The 14,251-nt window shown below is 31.2% G+C and overlaps 1 protein-coding gene across 1 annotated transcript; it reads right to left on the bottom strand.

Annotated features, from left to right (window-relative positions):
* Window positions 1-848: 848 nt before the first annotated feature.
* Window positions 849-5,096, bottom strand: LOC108472499 (uncharacterized). The gene is made up of 10 exons (XM_017774038.2): window positions 4,865-5,096; window positions 4,365-4,484; window positions 4,161-4,269; window positions 3,490-3,741; window positions 3,308-3,420; window positions 3,028-3,092; window positions 1,973-2,223; window positions 1,748-1,904; window positions 1,307-1,350; window positions 849-1,214 (listed from the first exon to the last, which is right to left on the bottom strand). The coding sequence occupies exons 1-10, from the start codon at window positions 4,967-4,969 to the stop codon at window positions 1,078-1,080; spliced, it is 1,353 nt and encodes a 450-aa protein (XP_017629527.1). The 5' UTR covers window positions 4,970-5,096; the 3' UTR covers window positions 849-1,077.
* Window positions 5,097-14,251: the final 9,155 nt, after the last annotated feature.

The raw sequence follows: 14,251 nt of genomic DNA, 5'->3' as shown, positions 1-14,251 counted from the left end.
TTCAGAAAACTTTATCAAGGATGAACACCAAAAGTCGAGATCTGAGATATTTGCTTCACATTTATAACAGACAATAACTAGCTACAGTGACTGCAAAGTTTTAATAGTGGATAACCCAGGTCCATTCTAGAATCACTTACCAATTCTATATTCTGCTAGTATAACTTTGGGAGCGGGATCAATTAGCCTCATTTACCATTTAAGTTCGGACTACATGCCAATCTAAAAATATCCGTTTTTTTAGAAAGAGAAATCTTTGATTAGACAATACCATATCAACTGAAACCGACATGCCAATTGTAACGTTAGGTCCAATGTAACGTTGTTTGGTGGATGGAACTAAATGGAAGAGAATATTAACTGATTTTCAGATGATGTGATTTGATGTCTAGTTTGCTTTTCTAAAGTAATTATGAGGAGAATTTTCTTATTCCCTGCCAAAAACACTATGAAAATCTGAAGATGGGTCTAGTAAATAGAACTGAATTCTGCACTAAGTTGATAAGTTCATAAGCTACAGCACATGAATTGTAATGTTAATGAAGGTTCTAAGCACCATAAAATGAATATTAGTACTCAGTGTCTATTCTATAAAAGCATGGTTATTAGTGAATTGAGAACTCTTCATTAGTTCATTTCAATACCATAAATGGTATTTTTATCTTAAACAGATAAAAGCAAACCGGCAAAAAATAAGACAGATATTATGACAGGTAAAAAATGTTATTCTCCAGCCCCTGATGTTTTGACAAACTTATTGCTATCAAAAAGACTTAACAAACTGAAGGAATCTACATCACCGAATGTTTGAATTGATTGCACTACCCGCAAACATATACACAATCAAATATTAAAAAAATGTACTTCTAATAAATTCATTTTGAAGGATATCAGATTATAGATCCTTCTATGCAAACAGCGGAACAATTATAGGAAAAGAAAAGCTACTGGAATTAGTTCAAGGACAGAAAGCTAAATGAGAAAGAAGGGTATGACTTACAAGAAGACATGCACTTACATTGGAGAAATCAAACAAGTAACACCTAGCATTAAGAGGTATATGTCATTAACCGATTATTACTGTTCTTCATAATATGGTGGTGTTGACTGAACACATAATTCGTTCTCATCATCCCCATCCTCCTCCTCATTTGCATCTACCCAATTACTCGGATGACGTTGTGATAACCCATGCACATTAATCTGGCTCCTACCTGAACAGAACAAAGAAAGCGGGGGTATTGTCAATTACTTTGGAAGTGAGTAAAACATTATAAAAGTACAAATAAATAGTCTTTTGACTAACCTTGTGCCCCAGCCTCATGGTCCTTTTCTACTTGGTGGCGGGTACTATAGACAGTTAAGAAAACTCAGTCAAAACAGTCAAAAGCAATTCTACTTGAGAGATTCCTGCGGTAGAGTTTATAAGAACTGGAAAATCATCAAAGTTCAGCATTACAGATTTCCTGCAGGAGTCTTAAAACAAAATTGCTTGTGATGAAATTTACAATAAATAAGATCCAGTTATGTCTGTAGATGACTGCAAACAGATTGGGATTTATACTCTGTTCACTAAAGTATTTGTAAAAATGGAGGTATGCTTGCAGACTGACATTAACGCCAATGTGAACTGCACATACATATACATAGAGAAAGAAAAAATACGAGCACGATATGACCAATAAGAGGACTTAGTGATTAAGCTTAAATAGAGACACAGAATATTTAACAGCAATATTCAGGATACAAACTAGGAGCAGCAGGAACACTTTCTTTAATCGGTGCATCTTTTGTAATATGCATCATGCTAATCCTTTGAATATCCCTCTGTTCACTAGCATTCAAGTTCTGCTGTCCTTTCACTTGCCTTTCTTCAACCCCATTACTGCTTTTTGCTGCACTTCCTGATAACAACTATAATGCATGAGATTCTGCATGAACACAGCATCATAGAATGATGGTGAATGGTTACCTGAGAGGTCAGACCATATTCTGGTGTGGTCCGATGGATGCTCAGGTACATTTGGCCTAACCCTCTCTTCTTGTGCTTCGGACCCTGTCCTGTGCATTGCCTGGTTATGTACAGTCGTAGCAGCTGGTGCAAGTTCAGAGGGATTGCCTTCATGCAGCTGTGATATAAGCATGGTTGCAAGTACAAGTGTAACATCAAAGTTTGAGCCACAGCCATCATCTAGGCCAAATTTGGGTGCCAACAAAATCGGCCTGTTTCCAAGTAAGCATCTATTAAAGATCAAACAGACATTTTTGCTTATTGTGACAATGGCATTTAGCAAGTGGGTAAGACTGATAAAAGCAATCAGTATATTTCATATTTGTGCATTTTGCTTTGTCCCAGCCGAACTGGTCAAAATTTTGTACACATTTTGGGTTAAGTTTCATAAACTTCTAAAATCCTAATAGTTCATTGGAAATTCAGATAGCTATCTTATAGCAAATGATTGGTATTAGAAGAAGAATTGATGCAACAAAAACAGATGACACAAACTTGCTATAAGATATGGCTATCCGAATTGCAAATGTTAGGATATAATCACCTGATGATGTGAAATGTTTTACATTTCAAAACAAGTTGTTCTATGAGTTGCTAAAAGCAGACATTTTTGCTTATCGTGACAATGGCATTTAGCAAGTGGGTAAGACTGATAAAAGCAATCAGTAATTTTCATATTTGTGCATTTTGCTTTGTCCCAGCCGAACTGGTCAAAATTTTGTACACATTTTGGGTTAAGTTTCATAAACTTCTAAAATCCTAATAGTTCATTGGAAATTCAGATAGCTATCTTATAGCAAATGATTGGTATTAGAAGAAGAATTGATGCAACAAAAACAGATGACACAAACTTGCTATAAGATATGGCTATCTGAATTGCAAACGTTAGGATATAATCACCTGATGATGTGAAATGTTTTACATTTCAAAACAAGTTGTTCTATGAGTTGCTAAAAACAGATCTATAACGTTGCACTAATGCATGGAGAATTAAAATCACTAAAAGAATATCTTACTCGCCAGCTTTGTCAAGAAACAAGTGTATGTCAACCTCGCAGCCTTCACAAAAAGTAAGGAATGCCTGCATTTTAGTTTTTCTTTTCAGCTAACGTAATGCAAACACACCGATGACAACTCATGCTTATTAAAGAGCTTCAATGGAAGAAAAAAGATTTTCATGTTTTTTCTTTTTTTTTTTCTTTTGGCCAGATAAAGATTACCATGATTAAGTTGGATTTATAAAACAAAGAAAATCAAGTTGCTGCAAAATCTACATTCTGGATCTCGATTAGATACCTTTAATTCCTTCATACTAAAAGTAACATCTACAGGATCTCCAATGTGAGTATACTGCACAAACTCTTCCAAAGGATCTATCCAGAGTTGAGTGTGCAATGTGGAATCATTCTCTACATAGAAAATGGAAAAAGTAAATTCTTTTTTCACGTGAAATAGAAAAAATCAAGATTGATGTGTACCTTTTGTTGGATCTATATAACTTCTAAGCTCAACAGCTTTTCCACCTATTTCACTTGCAGCATCTGAAGGTAAGGACGTTGTCTCAGTTGCAATGATAGTAATTTCCTGAAGTGATGATTGAAAATTAGCTAGCAATCTGTTTAGATCACGAGGCCTAACTACCAAGTTACTTGGAAATCTTCTCCTATCAAGAGACAAGTGTTGTATGTCTGGTTCAACATTGCAGGTAATCCAATATGATTTTTTCATACCTGTCAAGCATATAAGATGAAAATATTTTTTTTAAAAATAAATCCATTTATGTGCAATATCAGAAAACTTGTGAGAATGACTCTTTCAAGGGGCAGCTCCCAAGTTTTCATAACTGCCACGTCGAGCAGAAAAACTAGATTTTCATGACTTCCCAGAAAAAGTCCAATTTTCTTTGGCTTTGTGGCTGGATTAATGAGCATAAAATTGAACTTGTATACGCATAGGTACATATAATAGACAATAAATTGATTGCATCCCAGTGCTAAAACTAACAGCACAGCATGGTGACAGTTGCCATACTCAAAATTACAGCAAATTGAGAGATTATTAACATACATGAGAAACCCTTCGTCTCATTCCCATTCCTATGTTTGAAGATGAATGAAAAATATATCGGAAAATCAAATAAGCACTTTACCACTATAGCATGCCAAAGCCCACTGTACTTTCAACGCATCAGGATCGGCCAATTTCACAGTCAAGTGATCAATACTTGCAATAGGTGTCCTAAAAACAGAACAAACAGCCTAAAAGCACCAGGTCACTTGAAATGCTACCTTTTCATGATTCATCAAACAAATATTTAGAGAAGCATGGAAGCAGCGAAAGACAAAAACCATACCTTCAAAAGCACACTACACTGCACTTGAGTACCAGAAATTCTATAGGCATCAAAGAAGTTTGGCTTAAACGTAATAGATTGGTAGGCCGACCTTGAAGAATTGAGTGTATGAAGTGCAAGCTGCAAATATTGCCAAGTTTTCTGTCAATTTGTGTTGAATACATATATGGATAAAAATCCCGATTTGCAGAAAAGGTAGTATAATATTTTGTTTAGTTGCCGAGGAAAATTTCAAAATCTTACAAACAAATATCGAATATCCTTTCTACTACTTTTCCGTACAGCAACCCAAATCAACGTATCGTTTCCCTTCACTTTCCCAATCACCAAACAATACAATACAATAAACTAGCATTTAAGCCCCATCAAAACCCTAATTTAAATGCTTAAACCAACTAAATAAATCACTTAATTCAAATTATTTTGCTAATAAATCAATTGAACTAAAGAGAATAAATTCGGCAGTAGAGAGTAGGAAGGTTACGATAGGGAAAGCGTACCTGAGAAGGAGAAGCTTGGATGACGAGCTCATTGCCTACACGTGCGAGGCACGTGATCGAACGACTAAAGGTTTTGAGAGCGTTGTCGCTTAGACTCAGCTCCATCGCCTCCTTTTTCTTTCTTAAACTCTGAGTTCCACTGTATGAGAAATTTGAAAATGCCAAACTCAACCCGCTAAACTTGAGTTTAGACCCGGAAAAAGAGAGCGAATTCTGATTTGCGCTTGGCGGGAATAAAACAAAAGAAAAGAAAAAAAACGATATATATATGTCTTTTAATTTTCTTAATAGTTTGATTTTGTTTCCTTTTCAAATTTTTCATATTATTCTTTTGTTTTAATAAAATAGTTTAATTTTCTGCTCTTTTAGGTATTATTTGGTAAATATCTTTTAAAAATAATTTTTCCAGATAAATAAAAAAAGTAATTAGTAATTTTGATATGATATATTTTTATAACAATTAATTTTTATATAGAATTTTTAAGTTATAAGTTAAATAAAAATAGTATTTGGATTGATTTGAGTAAAATTTATTTTTAACATGTATTCCATTTGAATACCTCGATTCAAATAATTTCTGATTCTTCTTTTTTTATTTAATTTTAACAGTAATCTTATGTTTACGTTACCAATAAATTTTAGACATCCATGTGAGTTTCTTTCTCTCCTTAGAGGTTAACAGTTCTAATTTGATTGTTGCACGAATAGCCCAAACTAGAATAATAATATTATTGAAATTAGAAATTCTATTACAAATGAATGTGTGTAAAAATCAAGTATCTAGAATATAAAAGTGTGTTTTAAAATAATATATAATAAATAATAAAATTTATTATTTAAAAGTAATTAATAATAACATGTTAAATATGTAGAATATTAAAATGGGAAAATTTTGATTAATTTGCGAGTAAAATAAAATTTAAACACATAAATACATCACATTAATAATACCAAATGAGTACAATTGTTTATCATGTCATTGTCATTAAATTTGAGTTGGTGTCAACTCAATTAACAACATTATTAATATATGTAATTAATGAATATAATGAATTGTGCATATTAAAATAAAAGCGTATAAAAATATTAAAATGAAACTTTAGTTGAATGGTAAATTTAAGGTATTACAAGTCCAATTGTTGTGTGCTCAAATCTCACCCTAAGTGTATTTTTATTGGTAACTTTCCGAATTGAGTATATTAAAATAAAAATGAAAATGATATACAATTGAAAATGATAATAACTTGTGTATATTAAAATAAAAATGCATAAGAAGTTTTGGTCGAGTGGTAAATTTATGATTTTACTAATCCAATTGGCATGGGTTTAAATCTCATCATATACATATTTTTATTAGTTTTTGTTAAAATAAAGAGACTAAAGTACCCTCAAATAATATAACTTATTTTAATTACAAAAAGATATTTTTGTTATTTTCATAATCGATTTGGTGCGTGATTAACTCATGACACCAACTCAGTCAGGAACTTAAATAATAGTATAGATTAACCATTTGGGCTAAGCAACCTACTGAAGTCCAAGGCTTTTAGGATTTAACTAGTTAAGTCATCGATTTGTCAGTCTAATCGGTTCAATTAAAAAATCATTAGAAATGTTAAAAAAATAAAAAATTAATTCAACCATCTATTCAATTTGATTTTTTAACCAATTCAATTAGACTCTGTTTGGTTAAATGTAATGGCATAGCCATTACAATTCAATTCTATGGGCCCACCATAAATCCTTGTTTGGTTTAATGAAATGTCTATTATGGAGGTTGCAGTTTAGCTTGCTATTCCTACTAACCACTGAATAGAGGCTGAATAGCATTCTTTGCCTCACCCTCTGAATTGCTATTCAGAGCATAGTAGGAATGCTGAAAGGTTATTCTTTTTCATTTTTGCCTTCATTGTTTCATCATTTCTCCTTTTTGCAATTTCAACTCCAGCATCTACATTCACTACCTTCTCCATTTACAAATACTTAAACACCATTGCCCCTCACCAACTGTTTGTAGTTCTTTTCCTAAAACTTCAATTTCTCTTTAATTATCTTTAGCTTTGTCAATTTTTTCTTAATTTTTAAATTATATATAAAAAAAAGTTTGAGAATGTGGTTGGAGATCATCTGTGGAATCATCATTTACCAGTTGTTCCGGCACTTCTTTTATGGTGGCAACGATGTTTTAGATGTGGAAACCTTTGATTTTAGTGCTATTTTCTCCATCGCCAATCGGTACTTTTCTTTTCTTTTTACAATTCCAGCTCTTTCTGTACATTTTTCCCTTTTTTGGAAAAGAGAAGAGTTTTTTTGTTGTAATGATGGTAAACCGGTTGATGGGTATCTTTTGTTTAACTTCCTTTTTGCGTATTTGGTATTGGTTGGAGCGAGCTATCAATTTTAAATATTAGTTTTGAGGGTCAGCTGTTTTTCGATACAAAATAGTTGTATTCTTCATTTCTTGATTGATGGGATGATTATATATATATAGCGTCTTTGGAATGTATAATCAATGTCAATATCTTGAATAATCGATTTTGGGTATTCAGGTTTGCTTGACTATTGACCTGTGCTATTGAGAAGTGGTATAGTACTATAGTTCAAACTTAATGCAAAGATTGATTGCAAAATATTCAACTTAATCCATGCACAGTTTCAGAAATCTTCTAGGTACCTTTTGAATTGAAATCATTCAAATTTGCTAGCCTATCCCTATTTCTAGGACACACTTGTTTGTGATTTTAATCTGGAGTGGAGTGATATAAGCATTAGGCAATAGCTTGGCTGGAACAAAGTACAAAACTAGAGAATATGTATTGTGGCATCGTGGAACTATGATGGTCGATTACCGTTTAGTGAATTTAAAGTAATAAGATTACTCAAAAACGAATTGAAGTCATATTTGTAGTTTTTAAGTGTTTTACATCCAATCTCCGTTGCATCTTTTGCTCGCATTACTTAGTTGGATCTATTGTTGTGGCTCAATAATATTTTCGTAACCATGTTGTTTGATGTGCTTTCTGAAACCTGATTGATGAATATCAAATTTCTTCGTGGGAATGTGAAACATATTTCTGCTTAGTTGTCTGTTGGAACTTTCCTTGATGATTTTCTTTTTCATCCTACATGTAGAAAAAATCTACCAGCTATTTTGGCCATGGATTCTTCTAAAGCTGGTACAGTGAAGGAATTGCCAGTGGGGCTAGATGAAGCTACCGAGGAAGAATATGCTTCCCAGTCTAAATTACTTACAAGAGATTGCTAATATCTTTAGCATCGACAAGGCATAGGTTTTTAAGTCTGAAAGTGGTAGGAAGGCTAACGTTTCTTCATCTTTCTCTTTTATGTTCCTCTTTTTATTTAAAACCAAAATGTTATCGCTGATCCCAATGTTGTTTTTTGAAACTTTTTGCGCAGGAATAGGATCCCAAGCAATGTTTTCAATTAGCCAACCAAATCTTTTGGCAAACAATAAAAGAAAGTTTATGTTGTCAACTAGTATTTCGAAAGAAAGTAACAATAATGTAAACTTCCAATGGGCACCATTTCCTGTTGAGATGACAAGAGTGTCTATAACTGTTCCTTCACCATCAGGTTCCAAGCTTCTTGTGATTAGAAATCCTGAAAATGAATCTCCCACACAATTTGAAATATGGAGTTCATCTCGGTTGGAGAAGGAGTTCGGATTCCCAATCCACTCATGGCTCGATGTATCTTGATGGCTAGTAAATTTCTTCTCCGATGATACTGACTTTGCACACTATGTTAACATAGTCATTGATCCAGAAGTAAATGGTTTAAGTAACTTAAGTTGAACTTTCACCTTCATCAATGTAAATATGGTAGAAACTCTAGAACCGCTCATAAGAGCATCACTGCCTAGTTTTAGGCTTAGTTTGGATGGGCGGTGTGTTTACCTCCGGTGAAGTTAAAAACAGCGGTGGTGGTGAGATTAGTTACTGTAGCGGTGAGATTGGATAATGTAACGGTGAGATTAGAAACAATGGTAGAGTGCGTGTTTGGATTCAAATGCAGCTGTAGCGGTGAGGTGAAAATAAAAAATGACTATTAAGGACATCAGATTAGAATTGATATATAATAGAAGTTTTAAATTATTTTACTTATATAAAATTATTAAAATATGTGAATTTATAAATTCATTTAATAAAATATTAAAATGTATCTTCTAATTTTTATTATAAATATTTTAATGAATTATATAATCAATTTAAATTATTTATTAGATAAAATGATAATTATTTTTAATTTTTATAGTTAAATATTCTTTTATAACAATAATAAATATTATTTTCATAAATAGTAACATTATACTTGGATCAAATTTTGAAGTATCTAAACGAATGATTTTAATAAAAAAATAGTAACATAAGACATAACAAGTTTCATTATTACTAGAAATTAGGTTATGATACAAAATTGTTTTTACAAATATTGATTCATTAAACTATTTGCAACGGTTTCCTTTAACATTGCAATTTCAAGGTCACTTTCACTGTTAGAAGAACTCGATTCACCTCTATCAAAATGGCATGAAGAGATTGGCATGTCGGGTATATTCTCAAATTGTCGAAAATCTTCATCATTTGACCAAGCAAGTCTTCGAATGTAATTATGCAAAACCATTGTTGTAATAACTATTAAAACTTGCTTGTCGAATGAATAGCTTGGAATATCTCTTAATATTGGCCATTTTTTTTCCACACTCCAAATGTTCGTTCAATCACAGAGCATAACGAAGAACGGGCATGATTAAAGATTTTTTTTTCCAGATGCTTGATGATTACCTCGACAAAAGTCAGGTAAATGATATTGTTCCCCCTATATGGACTTAGAAAACCTGCCATTTATGGATATCCTGAATCCACAGGATAATATTTTCCTACAAAAAAGTAAAACATAATATCAAGTTTAAAAATAAATTAAAAATTTTAATATTGTTTTTATGTAAAGATTAATTAAAAATTAAAGTTCAACTTTGGTGGAGGTGTGGAAACTTTAACTCTTGTTTTTAAGTGCTTGCAAAAAATTTTCTTGTCATGTGTTGTTCCTTCCCAACCAGGAAATGCAAAAATAAAGCACATGTTGGAGTCACAAACTGCCATAATATTTTGAGTTGGTTTACCTTTCTGCTCGATATAAGGTATTTGACAAGAAGGCAAAATGTGTGCTTTTATATGTGTACCATCTATGGCCCCAATACAATAATTTAAAATAAATACAAGTAATGAGATAAAAGTTAGAAATAATTTTTATTTTAAAAATATAAAGATTATGTAAATTTTACCTTAAAGTGAGGCCAATATCTTGTAGCATGTCGAATATGGTTCGGTACTTCCTCGAATTGACCTTCAGTGGGTTTAATCGTGTCTATTCCCATTCGAGCAAATATATACAACATATCAGCAAAAATTCGACTAACAGTTTCCCCAGATCGTTGAAATCGTTCTGCTGCATTTGAATTTGATTCTCTATTTCCAAGAATATACAATGATAATGCTAACTTCTCCATCGTAGATACCTTCCCATGCTTTAAGCCATAATTTGTTTGCAAATCATGCAACAAGCTGTGAAATATATTTTTTGGCATCCTAAAACTATTCATGCAACGATCATCATGCCCATTTAATACTTCGTCCACCCACATTTGACCTGTATAATTTGAATCCATACACGATTGCATAGTGAAATAAGTTTCATGGTGTACCAATACACTGCTTAACACTTGTTCTTCCTCTTCATGATAATTGTTGTGCTCAACTTGTGTAACAATTGTGGCTATTCTTCATTGACCTTCTTCAATTAATTCAGGGGTATCATAATTCATATAAAAACTATTATACATATTGTTAAATTCATCCATAACCTGAAAAAGTAATCAAATGAAAATAAATTAATAACTTGTGACATTCTATACAACATAAAAATTGAATAAAAGCATAGCATAAAAATATCATACATTAGTTTTACATATAAAAAAGTTGATCATACATTAGATTTACATATAAAAAAGTTGATCATACATTAGTTTGGCATATAAAAAAGTACATCATTCATTAGTTTTACATATAAAAAAAGTAGTATAATTATATTACAATAATAATTCTAATGAGCTTATGGTGGAGGTGGTGGATTGTACGGTTGGAAGGGAAATGAGGATGTTGCTACCAAGGATGAAAATGATGCAATTGGATTTTGTTCAGCATACTCACGTCGAAGCCACCAAACCTTAATATCTGGATCTAAATTCAAAAACACTTATCGTTTCACGGTATTTGGAACATTTTGATGGCAAAATAGTACAGTTCATCTTTTTTTGGAATTTCATCTCCCAAATCACGCAAAGCATCCATTGCATTTGAAATAGTACATTGAGAGTGAGGAAAAATAATTTCATTCACTGACTTCCTTGGACTAGCCATACTCTCACACAATTTTTCAATATGAGTAGCTAATGAATTTCTTGATGATTTTCTACTTGAACTTGATTTTTTTCCTTTACTGTGTACAACCCCAAGTGTTTCCATTATTCGATTAGGAGTTTCATGAGAAGGGTTTGATGATACCTCATTAGGAGGGATCCTTCATTCTCATTACTATTTTCATCTGAATCACCAAATCCCTCATTAGGTGTATCATCTCCCATAGGAACCCCACTTGGAAGAACACCAGACGAAGGTGCCCATGCATTCTCTCCAGTGGCTACAATGCCACCAAACATTTGCCACATTAAATCATTCAATCGTGGTTCAATTCCTTTCTTCTTAAATCCTTTAAAATTAGAATTTTCCTACAAAACATGTTAAATGTTAAATGTTAAATGTTATACTCAGATTTTTATATTTGTAAATTATTAATTTCAATAAACTTTATGCATTAAAATAATGATAAAGTTAACACTAACCTTTATTTTTTCAGCCCACCATTCTTCGGTAGCATCGACTGTCTTTTTAGATGGACACCATCCAATACCTATAGATTCCTTAAGCAACTCCCTCCATAACCTCCATTCATTTTTTAATGTATCCCACTTATTTTTCAATTAAGGTTTTCCATAATTTTTTTTGTGTTTTTGCTTGAAAAAGAGCAACGATATTTTTCCATCCTTTTGAGTTTAGATGAGTTGTCGGTCTATTACCAGCATTGACTTCATCCATGCAAAGTTCACAAAATATCAACGTCAGTTCATCATCCCAAACAGCTTTTGTTGCTAAGATACTATCTCCGTCCACAAATTTTCATGTATTTACCATCTATTATTATTATTTTGATTTTAAATGTCAACCGACATAAAACCATAAATATATAATTAGATAAAATAATATAATTTCATAAAAAATTAAGAATAACACATCACAAAAAAATGAAAGCCATAAGATGAACAATAAAGAAAAAATTCTCAAAGATCCATGGTAAACAATAACGAGGATATAGAAAGGATAATTGATTATAACTATCTTTTCAAATGTGTAAGCAAACTTCATTCCTTATGTTTTTCTTAGCATCACTAGTCATCAAGATTTGCTTTGTCCAATACATCAATGTGATAAAACTATAACCAAAGATAAAGTCTTGATTTCTTTTCTTGTAACAACTGTGATGACCAACAAATAACTGATTATGAGTTATGACCTATAATCTATTTGACGGCTATGTTTTAAGTGTCAATTGCTATTGAGCTGATAATTGAATTTATTATTTAATGGATGATTGGTATTTGGGAGATAGGTGGAGACAGTAGAAAAAAATATTTATCTCGTTTAAAGGTTCAACTTGATTCAATTTACTAGATACATGAGGGTTTCGGACAAAAAAGAAAGTTAAAATATAGTATTTAACATATAGGGTTTCAAAAATTTCTTTAAAGACCTAATTGCACCAAAGCATTCTTTAAATTGGTTCTTAAATTTCAAAACATTTTAATTACATTCTCAAACTATTTATGTTATATCAATTAGGTATTTTCATTTTTTATTTTTAATTTAATCATTAAATGACATGCAAAATCATATGACAAAAAAGTAAAATGTTGCTTAATTTTTAAAATTTATAACTAAAAATGAAGTTAAGAAAAGAGAGTGAAATATGCTTTCTGTAAAAACTTCAAAAACCTCATAATCAAGATTTTCATAACATTCACTTTTACAATATCAATCTTCTTTAAAGCTTTTACTTTAAATTATGTCACATTTAATTTTAGTATATAATATAAATAATTTAAACATGTAACTAGAATATTTTAAAATTTGAGGACCAACTTAGAATAAATGTCATGGTCTAAAGATTTCTAGTGCAATTAACTCATTCTTTGAGTAATCTTAAAATTTGGATCGATTTAATTTTTGTTTTATTATTTTAATTAGTTTAGTCTTTATTTTTTTACCAAATAAAATAGAAGTATAATAAAAAAACATAAATCTCTTTTTTAATAATGAAACAATAGAGGTCATACATTAAAATTAAAATTATTACATTTACTTTAATAATTTATTATTAGCATGTTAATTATGATTATAGTTGCAATTATAGTTGGTGATGCAATTATATTTTCATAAGCTAATATAACTATTGTTTATAAATTTATTTCAACACTCTATATTTAATATAAATTGTAATGGAAAAAATTATATTGTATCAAAAGAAAGATGGTTTAAGTACAATGCTGAGATTGTTTATTATTTTCATGGAATATTTCATGGTAAATAGATTATTTTCTTGATCCCTTTATTATTTTCTTGATCATTTAGCACAGGAAGATACAATGCTGGGATTGTTTATTAATTGAAACCTGGAATATTCAATTCAATTCTTAAGCTACAATCATTAGATTAGATTGGATTAGACTAGATTAGATTAGAAGAGAATAGATTAGAATAGATGTTTATCTAAAATCTCTACAATCAATTTTCATTTCATATTTAATTCAATTTTCATGTAGCAGAGGTTGATTTCTAATGTTTTTAAATAAAAAACTGAACAACTTCCTATCTATTCCTATCAGCTTCTTCGATTAGATTTTAGGGTCTCACCCCTGATCATCATTCTATAATGATAAAATTAATATCTGGATTCTCTATATTCCCTTTAATTGTAGCCATTTGCTGGCTGGCTTGCGTCACCGGAATCAACTCAGGATTTGGATTCTCAATATGACCATTAATTATAGCCATCTTGTTTTATCTGCCCATTGCTTTCTCTAAAATTCCTAAAAGAAGCTTTTTTTTTAATGATAGCAAAACCTTAGAAGGATGATACCTAAAATTTATGCAGTGCTACAAGTAAATCACAGTGCAAACTCTAAATTAACAACTCTAGGTAAAATAAGAATCAAGTTTAGTTCCTCACTCTATCCCCTCTATTGATATTCCT

Source organism: Gossypium arboreum, chromosome 11 (assembly GCF_025698485.1).
Source record: "Gossypium arboreum isolate Shixiya-1 chromosome 11, ASM2569848v2, whole genome shotgun sequence".
Taxonomy (NCBI): Eukaryota; Viridiplantae; Streptophyta; class Magnoliopsida; order Malvales; family Malvaceae; genus Gossypium; species Gossypium arboreum.
The sequence above is the reverse complement of the archived record's forward strand: the minus strand, read 5'-3'. Positions and strand labels throughout refer to the sequence as shown.